This window comes from Pieris napi, chromosome 4 (assembly GCF_905475465.1).
Source record: "Pieris napi chromosome 4, ilPieNapi1.2, whole genome shotgun sequence".
NCBI classification, from domain to species: Eukaryota; Metazoa; Arthropoda; class Insecta; order Lepidoptera; family Pieridae; genus Pieris; species Pieris napi.
In genome coordinates, this window is record NC_062237.1 from 2,954,412 (window position 1) to 2,977,794 (window position 23,383).

At 33.7% G+C, this 23,383-nt stretch overlaps 2 protein-coding genes across 2 annotated transcripts; one reads left to right on the forward strand and one right to left on the reverse strand.

The window, feature by feature from the left end:
* Window positions 1–6,885: 6,885 nt before the first annotated feature.
* Window positions 6,886–17,704, reverse strand: LOC125048687 (E3 ubiquitin-protein ligase MARCHF6). The gene is made up of 11 exons (XM_047647506.1): window positions 17,555–17,704; window positions 16,374–17,469; window positions 15,915–16,166; window positions 14,849–15,049; window positions 14,045–14,230; window positions 12,280–12,408; window positions 11,429–11,519; window positions 10,061–10,242; window positions 9,576–9,760; window positions 7,710–7,899; window positions 6,886–7,066 (listed from the first exon to the last, which is right to left on the reverse strand). Exons 2-11 carry the CDS (start codon window positions 17,427–17,429, stop codon window positions 6,956–6,958), a joined length of 2,583 nt encoding a protein of 860 aa, XP_047503462.1. The 5' UTR covers window positions 17,430–17,469; window positions 17,555–17,704; the 3' UTR covers window positions 6,886–6,955.
* Window positions 17,705–18,551: 847 nt separating this feature from the next.
* On the forward strand, window positions 18,552–21,227 carry LOC125048688 (adenosine 3'-phospho 5'-phosphosulfate transporter 2). Its single transcript, XM_047647507.1, has 5 exons — window positions 18,552–18,947; window positions 19,129–19,355; window positions 19,786–20,012; window positions 20,261–20,442; window positions 21,010–21,227. The coding sequence occupies exons 1-5, from the start codon at window positions 18,649–18,651 to the stop codon at window positions 21,185–21,187; spliced, it is 1,113 nt and encodes a 370-aa protein (XP_047503463.1). The 5' UTR covers window positions 18,552–18,648; the 3' UTR covers window positions 21,188–21,227.
* Window positions 21,228–23,383: the final 2,156 nt, after the last annotated feature.

The following is a 23,383-nucleotide window of genomic DNA, read 5'->3' on the forward strand; positions in this document are numbered from 1 at the left end:
GACCCATTGAATGGCCCCCAAGGTTACCTGACTTAAACCTAATAAATTTCTTTGCGTGGGATAACTATAAAGAGATTTTGTACTCTAAAGAATCAAGAAATATCGAAGACTTGCTAAGAAAATCAAATGAAGCCGATAGTACAATTAAAAACAACAGACAAGCTTAGAAAGCTTTAAGAAGGCGTTTTGAGGCAATGTTGCATTTGTATTGAGCATTCGAAAATTATATGTAATTTTTTCCATTTATTTTTTTCCAATAACTACATAAATCGTAGAACATACATAGGGTTTATTCGGGTTTCTCTAAGGTGCTCTATCTCTAGACCACCGCTAAACACTCTTTATTGGAACACCTGTATACATAAATATAAAATTTATTATCAAACTTTCAAAATTGTTTTGTACGTGAATTAATTACTTTCGTTTTATCGACCCTCGTCAATTTCACCAAACGTCATTCGCTTCATCGTTCTCGCAATAGATAATGAAAACAAACTTTGCCAAACATATTAATAAAATTTGATGGTGACGTAAATATCCTCAGAGTGCTTGAGATTTAATGTACTAATAATGTAATACTATATTAACAAGAAATGACCAAGAAAGAATGTTACCATAGATTAAATTGGAACTTTGAAAATGCGTCTAAAATATCCTTTAATAATAATAATAATAGCCTTTTATTTCAGATACTTTTACACTTAACACATTTATATTTCTATCATCTGTTGTTGTCTATTCTGCCTTTTTTTGGCACATTATGGCTAAAATAATCCTATATAGACTTAGTAAAACATCCTTAAATTCTGACTTATTGGTTATTCGGGACTTAATTCTTTAGATATATAATTGTTAATCGAATATAATTTAATAGATGAATCTGAATATAGATGAAGATATTAATAATTTTGGTTGTATGTTAAAAAAAATTACATATTTAACCGACGTCATCAGAAGGAATTTTATAGATTTAGTAGGTATGTATTCGTTCCACAACTGAGCGTTTTTAGGCAGTTTTGGCCGCGCATCACCGCTATTTGGAACCAGCTGCACACTGAAGTATTTCCTTAACAAGAAAAGAGCGTATCATTTCTTAAAAGGCGGGCAACGCACTCGCGAGGCATTGAGAGTGACCATGGGCGGCGGTATGACTTAACATCAGGTGAGCCTCCTGCGCATTTGCCCTCTGTTTGATAAAAAACGTTTAACATTTTATCGTTACCAGATCAGTAATTCAGAGAATATATGATTTATTTGCACTGTAAATCATAGCAAAAAAGCACATGACCTTCGGCAACCTGATTAAAGAAAAACGAGACTCTTAGTAGCTAATTCAATTAGTACTTAATTAGCTAGAATTAGGTACGTAAAATATTTACTTTAAGAGAAGGCAATACTGAGTTGACTAATTGCTTTCTCCGCCAATACGAAGTAAGTTTTTTCTTATCACTAGAAGACAAATTACTAGAGTGACTTGAGTTTTACCTGCTTTTCTGAAATCAACCTAATCGGTTTGCAATAGAATTAGTTTTGCATTGACTAGAAAATCACTACGTAATGATTTATTATTGACATTTAATTTAGTTTCACAATGATAATCATTGCTATAATTAAGGTTCACTGTCCACAGACCATATGAGGTCTGTAGGCGGAAAGCTCTAAGCTTTTTGAAGTTGTGGACGTACGTGCGTATATGGCACGAAATTGACAGGACATATCGCTGAGAACCTAAAAAGTGCTGGGACATACGGCAATTTTTTTTCTAGTGAGGTGAGATGAAACAATATCGTGATGGGTATTTCCACTTTATGCTTCGACAGTGAACCTGTTATGAATGTTTGCATTTATATCATACTAGCGACTCACTCTTTCGTACGAGTGCAATGTGGCGTGTATCTTCTAAACCTACGCTGAAACCGAAAGTATTATTGTGCAACAGTAGTTTAATTGTAGGTGTTATGTAGAATTTATTACGTCAAGTTACCTAAAAACCTTTATGTGTCAAATGGAAAAGACTAGCTGCCCACGATACAGGGGATGAGGGGGCTGGTGCACTTTCTCTTTTCTTCCTCTTTATCTTCATTTATCATTTACTTTACATGTAATAAAGTTTTATCTTTCGTTTCTCTCTTTCTTTATAAAAAAAGTCATAATACATATAATATTCTTACTATTATAAACTTATAAATAGATATACAATTAACATATTTAATACTGCTTTAATTACTCCATGGACACCGCATTAATGTTTCAAGATCTAGCTACATCTCTATAAAGGGTGCAGAAATGACTTAAAATACACAACATATTTGCTCCATTGATATTTTTTATTTTACTATTATTTTTATTCATAAAAGACACTAATCTATAATTCACTCTTAACTGATATAATAGCAATTAAAAGTAGTAAACTAAAATACATTTATAAAATTAAGTCCCTGTGGCAGTGTACTTTTAATACTGGCAGCATTTCCGGTGACCGGAACCATCTACCAGGCGCAAACTTTAATCTTTAATTAGCGCCTGTGCACTTGAACCCTACGACCCAACAGTATCTACTCCAAAGGGAATAAAAGTGGAGAAAACACTCTTATAATTTTATAACTATTATTATTCGTATATCTATTAGATTAAAAATATCTTGAAAAATGGAAATGCTTGTTTTAAGATACGCGTACATTTTAGACTTTTCAGAGTATATCATCATCAACGTATATTTAAGAAAAACTGTCTATCACCTGTAACAGCAACTCAAAAATCTAAGGAAAACGAAAACAATTTGTGCGCTTTATTTCCATTTGTCTGGCCTTCGTTGTTTTGGTAACCTCAATTTTATGGGCTTAATTAATTCTACACTTTATTGTATACGTATATTTAAGGTTTATTTAACACAAAGAGATGGTTTTCATATTCTTTAACTTTTCACTAGTCAGTAACGCAATTTGCACTATAAAAGTAATAAATGTTATTTGCAATATAAAAAATGGTTTTTCTTTGTTTCAGTATTTATGGCCAGACTAGCAGTGTTGGCCTAATGGTTTCAACATACAACTCATCCCTGGGATCGTAGATTCGATCCCCGAATGACCAATGGACCTTCTATGAGCGCCAACACTCGTTTGTACGGTGAAGGAAAACTTCGTGAAGAAACCGGCATGCCTTAGACCAAAAAGTCGACGGTGTGACTATAAGAAATGATTACGGAACAGATACAGAAATCTGACCAAACCTTAAAGGTATGGATATATTGAATATTAGGGTTTATACTCTACTGCCTTGCGATTCTGTAACTCACTTTTCGAACTCACACAGCGGTTTTCGCAGCATAAGGAGGGAGCTTGTAGTTTATTGTTTATCAGAATGCCAAATCGTAAAATGACTGCTTTACGACTGATTTGAGCGCGACCGCCGCTGTGTGAGTTCGAAAAGTGAGTTACAGAATCGCAAGGCTGTAAGATTTCTTTATAGAGGTGTATCATTTTTATAAATACTGAATGGAAAAAAAATAGATTGTTCTTCTACGTCTTTTCTCTACTTTTGACTATTACGTTTTTCGTGTTATGTTAGTCATGTAATTAGAGTGTTAATAATTTATATTGTGTTGCTTAAAATATTAGCTTTCGTTTTTAGGCAAATTCATAGTCAGTCAACGCCCATAAGTTAAGTAATGGCGTTCCAAAAAACAACTGACGACTTCGCATATAAAGAATAAATGCGCTGAAATGAATTTTATTAGAAAACAAACGAGCCTGCGTCGAATTTATAAGATACGTGACTGGTTTGATCTGAACATAAAAGTGTCGAGGTTAGCCGATATGAATTCAGCTTGTGTTCGCTTTACAAGGCGCAATATGCCGTACATCAGAACAACCCTTGATTAGAAGCTCAGCACGTCTCGTTCAAGTATATATGTAATAATGTGACGTCACGAAATATCATTGGGTAACTTCTACATATTTAATGATAGAAATGTATTCCGTTTTAATGGCGATGATCTTGACTACTTACTACTTAATAATAATAATTATAGCCTTTTAATTCAGATACTTTTAAACACGTTTCTATTTAAATTTTCTTTTTTTTAAATTTTAGGTATCTGTGTGCTGTGTCACTCTCTGCCATGACCGGCTGTTGGTCTATCCACCTTCTAAGTTGTCTTCCTCTTTTTCGTTTGCTGTAACTTGGGCGCCAGCTTAGAAGACTACTAGGTACTACTTGAAGTAACATAAAAATAAATGGGAAGGAAGGGGGGTAGTTACATGTAGATGTATGTGTATGTAGACACCACAAGCGAGGTGATTCAAATCAGTGGACCAACAAGCTCTTTAGCTCTGGGCCTCAGATTTCTGTATCTGTTAACCTAATAGTCAAGTAGGTGATCAGCCTCCTATGCCTGATTCACGCCGTTGACTTTTTGGGTAGGTATAAGGCAAGCCGGTTTCCTCACGATGTTTTCCTTCACCATTTAAGCGAATGTTAAATGCGCACATAGAGCCTCATCATTGGAGCCAAGCCGGAAATCGAACCTACGACCTCAGGGATGAGAGTCGTACGCTCAAGCCACTAAGCCATTTTTGCCTCAAAGGAGGCGATAACAACTTAATTATTCTATGACTTGATTTTTAATATAATTTTAGTTATAATTTATTTTACAATAATAACAATGTATCTAATTTCCCGAAGGTAAATATTATATCTAAATTGAATTAATCACGCTGCGTGTATTTGATAGCCTTCAATCAATCGAAACCCAAATAATATAATAACATATATGTATGTGAATGCGAATAGCTGATAAGAATAATATTATAGTTAATTACTATTTTTATAACTATTTTAGATTAACTCATATTGAATATTAAGAGATACAGTCTTGGAAGATCATCTGTATACTTCAATCAACAATGTAGTAATTCTAAACAATTATGATATTTTTGTATAAATAGGACCTCAAAAGCGAAAACTCATTAATTAAAGAGTACTCTTTATTCAGAAAATGTTTACAATTACAAAGTAATTTTCTATATTTAATCTCTGCAGCTGAGTTTCATCATCAAACTTAAAGGCAGAATACGAAATTCCACCCGTATCACCTCGACGTCCGTCGTTCCACAACTGAGCGTTTTTTAGTTTTTGCCGCGCACCACCACTATATGAAACCAGTTGCCCACTAAAGTATTTCCGAACCTATTCGATTTAGAGTCCTCGCGAGCTCTCTCGTTAGGTCCATAGGCGGCGGTATCACTAAACATTAGTTGTGCCTCCTGCCCGTTTGCCCCTTGTTCAGATAAGAGATATGGAGGCCAAAAGATGAGTTTTTTATTTTATCCTAAGTCTATACAAAGTAGAGGGCTCTAGTAATATTTTAAAGAAATGTTTAAAACAATGGTGATAGCCCTACGCTCCGAGTTATTACGACTTAAACGAGGCTTAGGTCACAAAATGTGCTCGAGTTGCCCTACTTTCCTCATTCTTAAGTTTTACAGTAATTACTTGGGTGTAACTGAATTTCTATGTAAATTAAGGGACGGTATATTACATTATTTTGTATTTAGACCCAGTTTAAATGAGATTTACCGCTTATTTATTAATAGCCAAGGCCAAATATAACAAAAAACATTGTAGAAGAAAGAAAAAGTTATGTGTGGCTTCACCAATAGGTACGGACAGCGTGCACATAACTACATAATGGTTATAATACCTATTATAATAATGCTTACAATTAATTAGTTTTCAAAATATATAAATATTACTAAAGGATTTGGGATGGAGTGTGTCAAGAGTTCTTCGGATAACAAGTTGCACCATCGGCCGTCGAGGCAGATCACGAAATTCCACCCGTATCACCTCGACGTTCGTTTCACAACTGAGCGACATTTAAGGCTGTTTTGCCGCGCACCACCATTATGTGGAACCAGCTACTCACTGAAGTATTTCCGATCATGGGCGGCGGTATCTAAAATATCCTCACAATAATTTATAATTTTGGAATTTAACACGTTTAATCTTTTCTAATTTATGATAGGTAGGTATAAATAAAAAGACAATTTCGCCATTTACTTTAATTACATTCCACATAAATAATATTTATATCAGTAACCTTCATTTCTACAATTCAAAATCAGTATGTCCTTGTCTTAAAAATTAAAAATATCACAAGTGCAAATGAGACAGTGCCTGAGCGTGATCCACTAGTATCTAGTTCCAACATTTTACAATCGGTTACCGTGGCAACGCTTATAACGGTTACCATGGTAACGCAATGGTTGCCATAGCAACGTTGCTCTTTTGCAACGTATGGCTCGAAATCCACGTGTAAAATAAATTAAAACTAGTTCATGCTCATAGATTTGTTCATTTTCTTAACAATTTTTCAAATATTTACAATGTCTAGGTCTAATTACATAAAGCCCGATGTCACTAACACAACAATGCTATTAAAATAGAGTATTTTAATGAAATAAGCCTTAAATTAAAAGCAATATACAGTTGCGTTGTTAAGGAAGTCCCCATACATATACATTCTGGTTTGACAATCTGTGATATAAAACCTAGCACTAAGACTGAGCAATTTTATAAAAATGGCTAAACAAAACACTACGTATAACTGTTTCTTAAGATGCTTAATGGAAAAGATGGAAGTAAAATGTATTAACATTATTCCAATAAAATACTGCTTTCATAAAATGCGTTCCTTTTTTAAAAAATTTTTTGACAATTGACAAACTGACATTTACAATGGCTGCGTTGGATTCGTCATTTACAGATTAAAATTTAATTTAAAATTTAAAATTTATTAGGATACATAGATACAAGTGAAAAAATCTATATTAAAATCACATTAATATATAGATTTTTTTTTTTAATTATGAGTGACGCAAGAGGTTTATTATGAAAAAAGCAGTATTTTATTTTTAATTATTAAAAATATGAACAAATCATAGAGAAGACGCGTTCAGTTTGAAGCGACATGTTTGTGTCGTCTATGGTCGTAGTTGACCAGGCGTTGTCCCACGAGGTACTTGTCATTCTTTATATGCTCATATAACTTGCGGAATTGTCGGATCTGAAAATAATATATAACCTTAATAAAAGTTTTGAGAGCACCGTTAGCCTAGTGGCTTCAGCGTGCGACTACCATCCCTGAGGTCGTAGGTTCGATTCCCGGCATTGCACCTATGTACAGAGAGTACATATGCGCATTTAACATTCGCTCGAACGGTGAAGGAAAACATCGTGAGGAAACCCGTTTTTTTTTGACCCAAAAAGTCGATGACGTGCGTCAGGCACAGGAAGCTGATCACCTACTTGCCTATTAGATACACAAAAGATCATGAAACAGATACATAAATCTGTGGCCAAGACCTAAAAAGGTTGTAGCGACACTGATTTATTTTTAATAAAAGTTTTGGCATACAAATTAGATTATTTTAATTTAGTTAAGTCACCTTAATTTATGGCGACTGTAATTTATTTTTGTATCTATAAAAATCCTTTTCGAATATATAATTTTTTCCTACCCTGGTAACATTTTGGTGATGCAAAATTTAAGCAAAATTTAAAAAAAACATAAAAAATTGTGTGATAATAAAAAATCTTACAGTTTTAATAAATGCATAAAGTACGTGTTTACAGAACGATTTTTATGTATTCATTTCATATCGGCGTTGAGGCATATTATTTTTAAACAAATATTGTAACTTTCTTACATGGAAGATTGCAAGTCCAGCCAATACAGAGATGATGAGAAGAGCCGGGTATACTCGGCGAGCGAGCAAGTTCCGTTGCACGGTTGACGTCACAACGAGCGGAGCGACGCTGTGAGCGAACGCGTACGGTATCGCCAGAGCGAGACCCAGCCATCGCACTAATGGAGCCGCCACTGAGCGGAGGATGAACCTGTATCAACAATACTGTCTTTTAGGTCCGTATTTTATAACGTCAATCAAGTTTCTGATAGTTCTGTTTTTACACGCTTTATATTAGCTTCACCTGTATCTTCATATGTAAGTATGTAACCGACTCCTTCGGACTCGATTTTGACCCACTTTAAACGGACAGATTTTATTCAAATTTTGCGCATCCGTCAAAGATCGATGACAATGCAATAATCCGAAAAAAAAATTTAACTAAAAAATACTGGTATTATTGTGAAAAAGCGTGTGGCGCTCTGTGCCATATTTTTCGTCTATCGAGCAACCCACGCTTTTTCACAATAAAACCAGTATTTTTTGTTCATTACCATTTTCAGCCTAAATTAGGAATTATTTTTCACTTTTTAGTTTGATGTGCTTTAAAAGAGTGTTTTTTAGTTTTTTTTAACTATTATCTATTTCATATCAAGTTTCACAGACGAGACAGTCCATTGAGATACAAATTATAATAAATAATATTATTAGTTTAAAAACAAAAGAATCGGATTTAATTTAAAAACAAAAGAATACACACGAAATTGAATTTACAAAAAAACAACAATCAAAAGATTAGAACGTGTAGGTACTTTACACTTTTAAAATTTACTGAGGGTAGGTTAGTAACACGTCCGTTCCGCACGAAGTCTCGAAATAAAATTGAGCCAACGCCGGTTTTGCTTCGAGTTATATAGGTTTCTGCTCCAAGATGGCGTTAGTCCGCTAACAATATAAAATTAAAATACTAATATAGCTAACGAATTAGGTCTGGATATCCATAGTTGCTCCCCTCACAGTTTGAAATCAATTGTTCTTTAGTTTTGTATATATCGAATCGATATTATTTCTCTACATGTTTGTATCCCTGTTGTTCAGAATGTAAGTGCGTGCTGCTATTGCACGCCTCCTGCTGATAGAGGACAAATCTTTGTTTTTAATTTATTTATTATTATTTATTACTTAAGATGTCATGTGGAACATGGTGTAATGGTTGCAGCTCCTTACAAACATTGTGTAAAACAAAAAACTTGGCGATTAAAAAGAGTGGCGGAGAGTTCAAAAAGAGTGGAGGCTCTTCAGTTCTACGGTCTTGATTTGAGAACTGGCAGTAAATGTAAAATTAAATATGTATTTCTAACATTTAATATGTATTTATCTTTCATAAGTGTACGTTGTGTTACCTACAATTTACTTGAATTACATACAAATCCTAGGAAATTATATATATTACAGCTCCGCGGTAATTCATAAAAATAAATCAAATTGCATCATTTTAACTAAAGTACCATTTCTTTTCAACGCAACGCAACAACACTTTGACAGAAATAAAATACAACTAAAAAAAATTGTGGTTTGTAAAGTCGGTTCACGGACGATAGCTTAACGTGACAACGCCATAACAAAACATTGATGAAATGATTGCATACTTAAGTCTTCGAGTGGAAGAGAGATAGATGCGGCGCAAGCGTACAATGAGCGTAACGGGACAATGAGTCATGCTTTTTCGTGCGTGCAGAAGGCGTTCATCGATTTATTAGACGTCACGTCAATAAAGCAATACATATATAATAAGTGATAAATATTGTTATATATATTTAGAGAAAACCTAAAAATCGACTCGTATAACAATTTTATTCGCCAAGAACGCCATATACCATAACTTACTTAAGATCCATTTCCCGTATTCCGTCCCTATACGCCTTTTCGATGGCCCTTCGCATACTCCAATCTGGCCCCATCATTGTGAGGGCACACACGATCTTGGTATATAGCACTCCTAGGGCCCAATCCTGCCATACGAAGAGCACAGGGGACTGTTCAAGGGGTACCCGAAGGGGGATTACCAACACCTGAGAAATACAATTAAAAAATGATTTATTTCATATAAGATATAAGAAATATATATAAGAAAAGTTTGAAGCTCACAAATATTTTGATGGAATACTTGGTTTACCAGCAATAAAGGTAGGTTAGGTAAATAAATGAATGAGGAAAAAATTCAGTTTGCGTTCCTTAACCAAAAATAATATTAAGTTTAAAAATCTCTGTTATAGTTTAATAAGCGGCCTAGCCCAGATACGAAAAGACATTTAGTTTTTTAAGTAATTTAATATAATATATTCGCAAAACTTAAAGAAATAAAAACGTACCAGTTCGAGCAGCAGCCCAAACATAAGCGGCACAAGGCCGAGCAGAGCGAGGGCAGCCAAAGCGGCGCGAGCTGCTCGACTTGCCCACACTGCTGTCCTATTCACGAGCGCTGCTCGCCCTCCCCTTGCCCATCCGGCTGCCAACGCCCCCCCTCGACCCGCGGCCCAACACACATACATACCTGAATAATAGTTTAAAATAGTGTAATTCTGTACCCCGAACGAAAAATCGAAGATAGTTATACTCGATTTAACGAGTTGTTACTATTATTCTATTACGTGTTAACGAATATATTAATAATATATTAGCTTATGTTTTCCATACAAGTGTTTGTATTGGCGCGTCTAAACGGGCCATGGCTGCAACACTGTGGCCGGCAACATTGCAAACAATAGCAGCCACACTATGCAATATTGCAGTAATGTCCCGGCCATACAGCCAAACATGTTTTGTATAGCCACATATGGCTGCTGCGACAAGTGTGATTTCGTCAGCCATTGTTGCCGGTTTGTGTAGCCCGTTTAGGAGTCTGCATCATGGGCCATACTATTGCAGACATATTGCAACACATTGCCCAGCCATAGATTGTTTGGCCATCGGCATTAAAATATTTTTGTAATGGCCGGGCAATTAGTGGCCAACAGTGCAGCCATCAATTGCAGCTAAACATGGCCCGTTTAGACGCGCCATATGGAAAACATAAGCGCTCTGTGGGCATATTTGGAACATAGCTATTAGAGCATAGCTTGCTTATCTAATATGGTAAGCAAAGTGATGGATCGTGAATGATGAATAGATATTTATAGAACAGAGGGCAAACGGGCAGCAGGCTCATCAGATGTTGAGCGATTTTGCCGTCCATGGTCACTCACATTGCTAGAAGACTCTCAAGTGCATTACCAGCCTTCTAAAAGAATTGGTCCGTTCATTTCTTGAAGGACCCTAAGTCGATATATTCTTTTTCTATTTTACTTTTATACTTTTTTCTATTTTTTTATTTTTATTTATTTTTTATATATATTTTTATAAATTAATTATGTTCGTTCGTTTAAAAAAAACTTGTATTAGCAATATTTTTTGCCACTATGTTCAAGAGGGACTGGTGACTTGTAATAACAGGTTTTCCCAACCTTTTTCAAGCACCAGTCTCTCAGTATAATACATAGCTTTAAGCTTATTGTCAAGTTTATTATTAATTAAATTAAATTAAATAAAAAATAAAAAATCTTGGTTCTTAACAAGTACACACCTCGATGCTATTTACACTAATTAAAGATTTTTTGAATAGCTTTTCAAATTGCCGTATTCCGTACATCTAGTTAGTATTTAGTAGTTAGTATGTACATACAAATAAATAATATACAAACCACAAGCTGCCGTATACAGTTCATGTACACCTTCAGATGCCTTGGGCAGCCATATTGTCATCACCTTTCTTCCGATAGCCACTGGTATAACCTAATGTATTAAACGAATAGAACAATATAAAAACAATTGAGCAGTGTTGGCCTAGTGGCTTCAGCGTGTGACTCTCATTCCTGAGATCGTAGGTTCGATTCCCGGCTGTGCACCAATGGACTTTCTTTCTATGTGCGCATTTAAAATTCGCTCGAACGGTGAAGGAAAACATCGTGAGGAAACCGGCGTGCCTATTAGATTGACAAATGTACATGAAACATACATAAAAACCGAGACCCAGATCTAAAAAGGTTGTAGCGCCACCGATTTATTTTATTTATTTATATGTTTTTAATAATCACGCGATTGTTAAATCTACTATAATAATAATAATTATTTATTGGCATATTCTGCTTCACATAATGGCGTGCATATTTGTCTTAAAAGGTAGAATTTTACATAGGACGGATACTGATACGTTACTAGTGCGTCTGGTACGTTATTATAACACGTACGGTACGTATTATCCGTCCAAAGATCCAAATCCTAACTATTGAACTGATTTTTTTTTAGCAGCAGTAGGAGGTAAAATAAAATCTATTATTTGTCATAATTTTGTAGTGCAATAAAAGTTGATCAGACTTGTGCAAACCAAATGAATAATTAATATAATTGTTTCAACAGAATCGAACCTCTGATATCCTTGTGTATAACACCAGTAGTGTTGTCATGTCATTTCACCAATAAAAATCACAATATCTCAGTTAACAAAATATTAATTAATTTTGCGAGATTTTCTGCTGTAACAAATTGTACTTACCAAAGTGAGGGCACTCGCCATAACAAGTGAGATGGAGATGAGAGCAAGCAAAGCCGCCATACGCAGGGGAAACCAAGAAACTCGAACGTACGGCTCGAAGCCGGCTGGTCCTTCTCGCCACATTAGTGCCTGGAATAATTATGTTTTATCATAGTTATTTACCTCTTCCAGGTAAGTAAAAATATAAAGTGTTCAAGTATTGCGTCACAAATTTGGGGGGAGGCTCGTTTTGTAAAACGTTACGAGGCGTTACGGGGGGGTCTTGAACTTGCGTTATTGTTTTTAATTTGACGACTTTCCGGTAACTTACGCCATATAACTGGTAAAAACTTGGCGGTTACGTAACGTTTTACTAGGTGTGGAGGGTGTAAAGAGATCGTTACGGTGCGTTACATGGGGGGGTAACTTTTGAAAAGTTGCATTACGTAATACTTGAACCTCTTCTATAATCAAGTCTAAGATTTGTTCTATGGTTGAACATACTTATAAGAGTCAAATTCGTATGTCGAAGATAAAAAAGAGGTACTTTATGTTGCGCACTATTTATGAGAGTGCGTCAGTAAGAGGTATGTTCGAACCGATACGACTTAAAGGCCGACAAACATAGATTTATATCGTTAGATAGGCCCTTACCGCAGTGAGACCGCGCCGTGTTGTTCCACAGTCGAAGTGAGTTAGCTCGCTAACCTGGGATCAGTGCACCCCTAAACACAGTGTTAGCCGGACGTGTTGTAAAGGACGTTTGCTAGCAGTTTAGTGTCACAAAATGCCATCGTGTGCCTTTCTAAAGTGCAACAACAATTCTAGAAACACACATAAAGCCAGAGGTGTAACATTTCACTCGTAAGTATTGCGATTTGATTTAAAAACTTTTATTTTTCCTTCCGCACTGTCTTAAATAACAAATTTAAATGGCGAGTGCACGAAAGAGAAAGTAGTGTTTGAAAATAATGTAGGAGAAAAAGAGATGACACTAGTTTCGACCGTACCTTCTACACAAATTGCACTGTTTTTGGGCATCATGTTGACGCACACATTCAAACGTTTTCGTTAACGCACACATTCAAAAACAATGCCACAGTTTTTGGTGTCGAGGCCTATCTAACGATATAAATCTATACCGACAAAGATGTATATACCGACCACACTTTTGTAAACTTCTTGTCGATTCTGCCACCTGGCCCATATATAAACTTAACGATATTTTATACTTGATATGAAATCATAGAAAAAGCAGTAAAGTATCTTTTTGGCTACATAATTTATGACTAAATGACTTGAGTATTATAAGGGGTAATTCTAAACTTAGACAGAAACCGTTAGTCAAAATCCAATATTTTTGAAGTACTGAAGTCAGACTTACCATACAAATGACTAAGTTATATACAATAGGTTTTTGACATTAGAGGATTTCGCACTTATTCTCAACTCTGAATATTATGCTCTAAGCTGCTTTACGATTTATATATAGAAGAAAAATTATGGAATATATATTCCTAGATTCTACAATTATATATTAAATAACAGCTGCCCACTAAAGTATTTCCGAACCCATTCGACTTCGTGAGTGACCATGGGTGGCGCTATCATTTAACATCAGGTGCCATCATGTAACATCGGGCCTCCTGCCCGTTTACCTCCAATTACAGAAAAAAAATTCCCTATCTTACCAATAACATTAAATTATTTCAGACCACTCACTTAACAATGTATTAGATCAGAACTTATACTTTTGTGAATCTATATGTAAGGGCAAAAGTCGTACCTGATGAGCAGCTCCCAGCTGATGGGGCGGATGTGGAGGCGGGTTTTGATCTGCCTGCCTGCTCGCCTGTCCCAGTAGATACGAGCGAAGACCTAGAATACCAGCTGCGCATGCGCACCACGCACGAAGACCTGCTTTGAGCCATGTACGCGTATGGGACTGCTCTAATAAGGCTGGGAGGATCACCTGGGGAATCAATCAATTTTTTTTTTAGTTTCGAAAAGGTTGAAACTTATGAACTAAGAGCGGTTTCAGCCTAGCGTATTTTTCTACGCGTATACGGTCGTTTCAGAATACGCGCTTCAAAAAACGCTAGTCTGAAACCGCCCTTAAGCTGATGATTTAATTGCTGCTTTTAGGAATATTCTCAATTCTAGTAAAGTGTATGGTAATAGTATATTTAAAATTAATTGTTGTAGTAGTTTAGGTAAAAAAAAATGTTTTTAGAAATTTTATAATACATATCAAAAATAATTCAGGCCCAATTTAAAACCAATAACGAGATTAATTTATCAATGTATGATAAATATAATTACTACTTTTATTGTAATTACAATTGAGTTAATATACTAACACAATTAGGCATAGTGTACACAAAACTCTGAATAAATAAATTAGTAAAATATAACTTCTCTAATGCATATTATTAGGTCTAAATATACTCAGGGGGCTATCTAAGTCCCGTAATAAGTATTTCAAGTCACAATCTCCATTGAGAACTGTCAACTGTCAAAGTGTTAAAAAAAATTAAGTGTCGTTCTAAAATATGGGGCTTAAAATGCTGCCTAATGATAAAAATATTACCTGCAACAGAAGTAGCTCCAAACTTAGTTCATTAACTGGAGCTTCTGTGTGCACGGCAACCGCATATGGCAAGAACCCGGGTAGAGTATATTTAATCACTCGAATGGGCAACCACAGCATGAAGAGAACAGCTGTACCAAACACCATCGCTGATACAATCAGTCGACGAATATGGGACCATACTGGTAGATGGATCATTTCCTAAAAATAATATATTGATTACATATTTTATTTGACAAGTATTACACTTGAAAGAGTTTAAACATCAAAGAAATAATTTTTACAATATTTTTTTTTTTTTTGTGTTTAATCGACTAAAATTTCTTTCAACATCCAATGTAAACAATTTATTATCAAATCGGGTTAATATAAGTCTAAATGTATCTTTTTATGTTTGGTTGACTATCTTTGTTTTCAATTTTTTAAAGTGAAACTTCTTTAGGGGCATGACGGTAAAAATTTTAAGGAACGTCACGAAGATGTGCAGCGTTTTTCTCGAAAGTGAGAGAGCGATTGAGCCCGATAGAGAGAGAGTGAGAAGTGTGAATTACCTTATAGAAATTGTATTTTTAAAATTAAAATTTCGTAAAAGTAATTTATTACTTGTATTAATTTCCGACATTTAATATTTTAATGACACTTACATTCATTAAATTCCTAACATATCTTCCTTTTTCCCTCCCTCTAAGTCTCAGAAACCTAAAGTTTTAGATTTGTATAAATATGAACAAGAGTCAAAAATTAGTTTGCTAAAGAAGTTTCAATTCTGACATGAAGCGACACAAAGTACGCACACACTTTTTTTCCTACAATAAAGTTCACAAAAGAGAGTGCAACTTTACATGAATTACAATCTAGCCTATACAATAATTATGGTTGATACGTAATATTATGTTGCCTTAATTTTCTACAATACTACTGAATAGCTTCAACTAAGGTAATGTTCACATTTTCAAATGAATTTTTTTTTATATGATATGAGACTAAAAAGCCTTAATATAAAATTTTAGCCATAGGAGCTCTTTGTCATATTACTTCATTTTTCTATAAAATTAGCATAACTTACCTGAACAGGACTGAAATCGGGATCATTAAGATTTTTTAAAAACCAAAGAACCCCTGGCCTTAGGACTTCTCTCAATAATAAAATGAATGACGCAAAATAGTACACATAGACCATTCCAACAAGCCAGTGAATAAACAAGAGTGTCCATGGTGCAGCATGTAAGCTTGCCTCTCTGTCTTTGAGTGTAGCATCAAACATAGATAATGAACAGAGATCTAACCACCATCCACAGACTAATGGAATAACACCAATCTGGAAATTATAAATTCATAATAAGTATATATTCACTAAAAGCCACTTGAGTTGCTAAATATAATCACAATTACTTCTTGAATTACTAATTACAGTTAATAAAGTATTAATTATATCACCAAATGCAAATATGTTGGCAGAATTTATAATAAGGAGAAAGTAGAAGATAAATAACCTTGTTAGGAAAAAAGCTTAGTGTATACTTACTTCAACAACAGACAAAAGTGCTACTTTTACAACTACGTAGCAGAATCCAAGGGCCTTTTTAGCACTTCTTAGCCTCAATAAAGAGGCCATTGCATGTAGAATGGCTAGAATTGCAGCAACTATCACATATCCTGATAATGCTTTCAATGGGCCAGCAAATGGCCCCTCAGCCGTAAAACCAGCTATGGATGCTCCTACTTGCCCTATCTGGTAGGGGCAAAAAGCAAATCCAACAATGAAAAATGTATTCAAAGACACAACCCAAAACACATGTTCTAAAAATACCATAGAACCATCTAGTCCCAACAATCTAGCCCAAGTCAACTCTTCTGCAGCTACACGGTCCCATTCCATAGGATTCCAATTAGCCTCCTCCCCAACCAGCATATCTTCAGCTACCTCATCATTTACCTCTTCCCTCACACCAACACCCTCTTCTCTAACAACCTCATTGACATTCTCATTATTATTATCCTGTAGTGGTTCTTCAGCAGGTGGAGCTGGTAAATTTTCTCTTTCCATCCATTCAGGGCCACCACCGTGCATAATCTGGTCTCTCAACCATACCAGGCCAATGAAAGCAAAAAGAGTGCATGTCACCACAAAGCAACCAGAGAAAACATCTTTTGCTAAATTTTCAGCAGATACAATATCAAACGGTAGAGATATAACCGGGTCCAATGATCCAGAGAATAAACAGCGATAAGTCCTACATGCAGTCAGAGGGACGATCCCAAGCCAGGCGAGAGCGACGAGCGTGTAGTGCAGCCAATCCTTTACAGCAGAGGCCACTGAGGTCACCAAACCACCTACAACGTCACGAATTGGAAGCCTTCGAGGCATATCTGGTGAATATATCGGCATGAATGAAAATCGGTGGCCGCAAAGCTCGCAAATCTCCTTCCGTGAGTATCGCATCCATTGTACTAGACATTCTTGGTGGATCCATTTTATAGATCCTGTACATATGCACGGGTGGAAAAGAGGCCGGTCGGAAGAAGCCTCTGATCTACAGAAACGGCAAAAGTCCGCACCGGACAAGTCCGAATCCATCATTGTTCGTAATCCAGTTTGTCAGGTTCACCGTTTGCACGACCTACAAAATCATGTAAGAATACTTATTTATCAAATGTCGGAGTGTAAAACTCTATCAATTTGAACCGTAGCACTATATTACACACCTTAGCTTAGAACAAACAGCACGTAGCAATATAATTATAAGAAATTGCTACTGTACGGTGTACCTATTTGTTTTTACAATTTATTGCAGATCGACATCGGACATTCGACATCGGAATTTGGACGGATCACAGATTAGTATTTAGCATTACAGAATACAGATGTCAACACAGCACACATCACTTGGTAGTCAAAACGCGAAGTTTCGCTTGAACCTTTTTTATAAAAAACTTAACGATTACGATTTTCAGACTTACTTTATCTATGTTACTTGTGAGTGAGGCTCGGAAGTTGGAACTAGACGAATCAATCCTGTGGCTTGTTTATTGCGACTGCTATAGTTGTCATTGTACATACATATTATAAATATACTACATTAATGAATAGATTCGTATTATATTAGAATTCTTCACTTACAGTAAATATTCTAATAATTCTGTAAATACTCTAATCGTCTATGAATATTGAATAGTATGCATAGCGAATAGTAAATAGTATGATGTAGGTGATTTAAATCACATCATGTTTGTTTGTCCTCGACGCGACCGGTCGGCTCTTCTCGAAGGTCTCATTTCCCTTCATCCATATCATGTTTACTTTCAACATTGAAACCACATGTATATAAACTTTTAGCAGCTTTTATCTTAAGTAATAATATAAAAATGTAGACAATATGAACGTAAATATATGTAAATATGTTTTCTTACACTCCTTTTTTATGTAGATTTATAAGAATTGATCTTTTATTGTATAGATTAATTATTTTCCATTTCAAAATTCCTTTCCAGCCGATAATTTTATGTTTTTACCCGTTTCCCTGTTTTTGACCCTGGGCCACAATGCACAAACCGTGCGGGCCATAAATTAAAAAAAAAAGTAAATAGTGAAGAGTGAAGACTGTCACTGAAGAGTTTATTACGTTGACAAATGACAAGACTACGTTTTCTTTACTTTTTTATATATTAATAGCCAAAAATCAAAATATACTAATTTTGAACTAAAAACCAGTGTCGTAATGTATTCAAAACAGTTTTTTATGTATTGTATATATTATTCAAGTTTTTAATTTATTAAATAAGTACAATCTTACATCAACATGAATAAGGAAACTGTTATAAGAATAATTGATAATCCTAGAAATGGAGATAACAGAGAAAGCCAGGGTGTAGTAAACATTCTGTGTTTGGACATAACAAAATATAATTTTGGATTACAATTCACATTATGTTGTTCTTTTGTGTTTATATTTTATTTGGCATATGGATGTTTTCTGGAGTTGATATTTGCTGAACCAGAAGTCGCTCCAGTCAGTTTATATATTACTTTCATTCAGTTTTTGATCACAATGGCTTTAAGTAAGGTTGAGTCTACTATTAGAAGTCCTATTAAAAGGAAGTAAGTTGTTTAATAATCTTACAATACACATTAAACCAATTTTCTTGGCCTTCAAATAGCATGCAACTAAAAATATTATTTTTGCATGACTAAAATTTATACAATACGACAATTTTATATATTAGATGTTACAAGTGAAATGTCGATATCTACTCAAATTTAAGTATTTATATATTTTTAGAGTTCCATTGAGAACATATGCTATATTAGCAGCATTGACGCTAGGAACTATGTCATTATCAAATTTGGCTCTCAGTTACCTTAACTACCCAACACAATTAATATTCAAGAGTTGTAAACTTATACCTGTGATGATTGGCAGTATAATTATATTGGGAAAGAGATATGGATTTTTAGATTATGTAGCTGCTATTATTATGTGTATTGGATTAACTATGTTTACATTAGGTAAGATTTAAACTATTCTGATTATTTAATATGTAAAACTCTGACAATTCTAATGACCTTCTTTATTCTGAACAATTTGGCTGATGTAACTTGCAGTCTATCCGCCATCCTGTAATAATTTAGACTAAATTTGGTTATCCACACCTTAGACATCTATAAATTTTAAAAGTTTTTTCCATCTCATTATGTTATCTTCTGCTGTGCTTGCCATTACACTTTTTGACTCTACTATCTTTGAGGATCTTAGTTTATGTGTCAATAGCTTAACTGTGCATTAAAAAACTTCTTTAGGCATATATGGAGCTTGATTGTGTTTTGTGTATTCAAAACCTAGATTTCTAAAAATATTTAAAGCTGTTCCGTAATTTAAAAATTATTAAAACTGTACCTTTCTTACATGTAAATATTAATTTACTTATTAATATTCCAGCTGATTCAAAAACGTCACCAAACTTTAACTTTATAGGAGTAATAGTTATATCTCTTGCATTACTATGTGATGCTATAATAGGTAATGTTCAAGAAAAGGCAATGAAACAATTTCAAGCTACAAATAATGAAGTTGTTTTCTATTCCTATGCCATAGCAAGTATATATTTATTGGTTATCACTGGGGTTAGTGGTATACTTAAAGATGGATTTATTTATTGTTCAAAGGTAAGTTTTTAAAGTTACAAGAAAGTTATTAGTCACATAAATATGCATTATTAAATATTCTTTACTTAGTAACAGAGAAGTATAATTCTAAAATGTTTTTTCTATAATTTTTTGGGTTTTAATCCGTTCTTGTCAGAAATACATTCAATAAAAATACTTTAGATTTAAACACCTTTATTTTATGTTTGTGACATTTTGAAATTCATTGTTATTTTTTTTATACTGATTCAATTATATTTAAATTTCAGGATCCAATAACAATGTACTCCAACATATTTTTACTTAGCAGTTGTGGGTATATGGGCCTTCAGGCTGTATTGACGCTAGTCAGAATATCTGGTGCAACTGTGGCTGTGACAGTTACTACTATGCGGAAAGCACTCTCTATTGTTATATCTTTCCTTCTGTTTAGCAAGCCTTTTGTATTCCAGTAAGTGTTATCTTTATATATTGGATGTGCCTTAATAGATTAACTAACATTTATTAAGAAAATTGGCAAAAAAATGTGTGTTGGTGACGCCCAACCTTGTTGTACCTTTTAGGTCTGGGCTGCAGATTTCTGTATTTGTAGGTGATCAGCTTTCTTGTGCCACATGCTGTCAACCTTGCCTTATCACCTATTTACCCTTAAAAAATTACCTGTTCCCTTAGGAAGTCATATAATAAGTATATATCTTATATATGTCATACAACAAGCTCTTCTCATTTTCAATTAGTTATCAGTACATACACAGAAAATTAACTTAATAAAAAATTTACTCTCAATTTATGGTTCTATATTACCTATTGCAGTGTTTGTTTTATAGTTAGATATTAACACATTGTTTTATCACTTTAAAAAACAGTTATAGTTGAAAAATCAACAAAAGGTTTAACAGACTCTTTTGAATTTATTAACTTAATAGAGTTTTTTTACACAGTTGTGATAAACCAGTTACAATCATATAAAATGTATTATCTCTTAAATGTTATGATGCAAGTAAATGTTTTTTTGCAGGTACATCTGGTCCGGAGTGCTGGTGGTATTAGCAATATATTTAAATCACTATAGTAAGAAAAATCCAAAATATGTTCCTAAACCTATTACCAAAATATGGCAGTATATTCAAACATTTTACCAATCCGAGTATAGATACCTTAAACTTAAGAGTAAAATGTATACAGATACTGTGTAGCTCAATTTACTAGTGAAAATATAATTTACTTATACAATAAGTATAGTTTTTTTTAGCTAAAACTACTTTTAGCACTAACATTACCTAACCACTAAGATGACATTGCACTTTTAATATTTTTTAGAAGAGAATAGATATCTTGAGCGGTGCTCCATTGTAATATGAACTAAACAAAATCACGAACATGGTTAGAATTTTTGTTTTAGCTTTATGTGTTTGGTATGTTAAAAATTATCATTTTGATATAAACGGTTTTCTTCATCAAGTATTTGTATATCCTATGATATATTCCATAATAAACTGCCAGTTCTGTATATCCCACTTACCACCACCATCACCAAGGTGCTTAAGGTTACAACACAGAAATGTATTACATATTAATATTGTATTATGTTAATTATTTGTTTAGTCATTATTTTTTGCTTAATATAGGGTATGGCATAAAACTAAAAATTAAGAAAAAGTACAAGTATTGCCCTATTAAGTATGTATTCTAAATACTATATTTCCAAGTTACTTGGTGTATTTTAAATAAAATTAGACAATTGATTGTAATTTTGTAGTCCAGTGTTAAAATATTGAATTATGTCAAAACTATATTAAGTTCTATAATTTTATTTTAAAACATATTTTAATGTCAATTAACGTGTAATTTGTGTTGACAAGAGTTGTATTATGTTTTATAAAGTGATATTATTTAAGTGTAAAATGTTGGTAATAAATAAAATATATTTTATAATCAATGACATTTATTCATTGTATGTACAAAATCTTATAAATGTAATTTTCATACAAAAGTGTCCAAATTTAAAGTGTTTCGATTATTTGGAATGTTAAGACACTATTTCTCAATCATAAATTCTAGAACAAGATACGTGATAAAGCATTTTCAATACTTTTAACGCAATCGGGTATTGATCAGTCAGAATTTTAACAATATTTTTTTGTATTTTTAATTTTTATACAATTTAGTTACACAAGAGGGTTATTGGTCAAATAAAGTACAGGTCACAAAGTCTAGTTATACTAAATTAAAAACGATTCACTCGCACTAATGTACAATAACTCTTTGGTATACGGCCCTAAAGCTATCTAATTCACCGTTTCATAAAAATTGGACCATTATTACCATGACCGTAGCAAGACATTTAAAATGCTTTATTAAATACAAAGAAATAAATAATTATTCATAAAATCAAAGGTGTCTACATTCTTTTGTTTTTTTCTATATCATAAACGCAATTTGACAGCTTTCTGTGACAGACAGATGTGTAGACTATGGTGAGACTGATTTGAACTCTGTCCGAGTAGATTTTTCTAAAAAGCTTATTTACACTTTTCATACAAAAACCTGCGAACCTCGTTTATTGAAACCAAACGTATGTATACGTTCATGAATATAATCTTGCTAAAGGTCACAGTATAGGCTCAGTTCTATTTCGAGGAGCCAAAACATTCATTATTGGCGGTACTTTGAGTCAAATTAAAAATATTCTCTTGGACTTAGTAAATGATTAATTCGCAAACTATTTCAGAACAGAGGCATACAATTTCAAATACAAGATAAATAACAGTTTCCTTAACCGCAACGAAGCCTATCAGATCATTTACAATGCGATAAAAATATCACATACTTTAGAATATGAAAATATCTAGATTTAAATAATTAAAGTTCATGGTTGAGAAGCTGCACACATGAATGACTTTACTTATTTATTATAATTTTTATAGATTCATTTAAAAATATTGACATGAGGTTTATGGTAATGTTTTTGTATGATTTTTAAATACAAGCCGCATGGGTTAATCACTCAATTGTAACAATATATATTTTTTAATTATTTTAACATTTTAAATATGAGCTAGACAGATATTATCAAATCATACCAGTCTCAATCAGAAGAGATTTGTTTGACATCAATTGGATTAACTTCACTACATTTCTCAACCATGAAATTCAACGCTTTTTTTATTTTTATTGCTTACGATGCAAAATAACTACGTGCTTAAGCTATACTAATAAATAAGAAAATAGTGTTTCGCACAAATATAAGCCCCACTCTGTTTGCTACAATTATTTACACATTTTAGGAGATTAACTAAAAAAAATATATTTAACAAAGAAAAAACACGGGGTAATTGATTGGTACCTACCGCGTTTTACATATGACAATAGTTTATATAAAACTTCTTTAA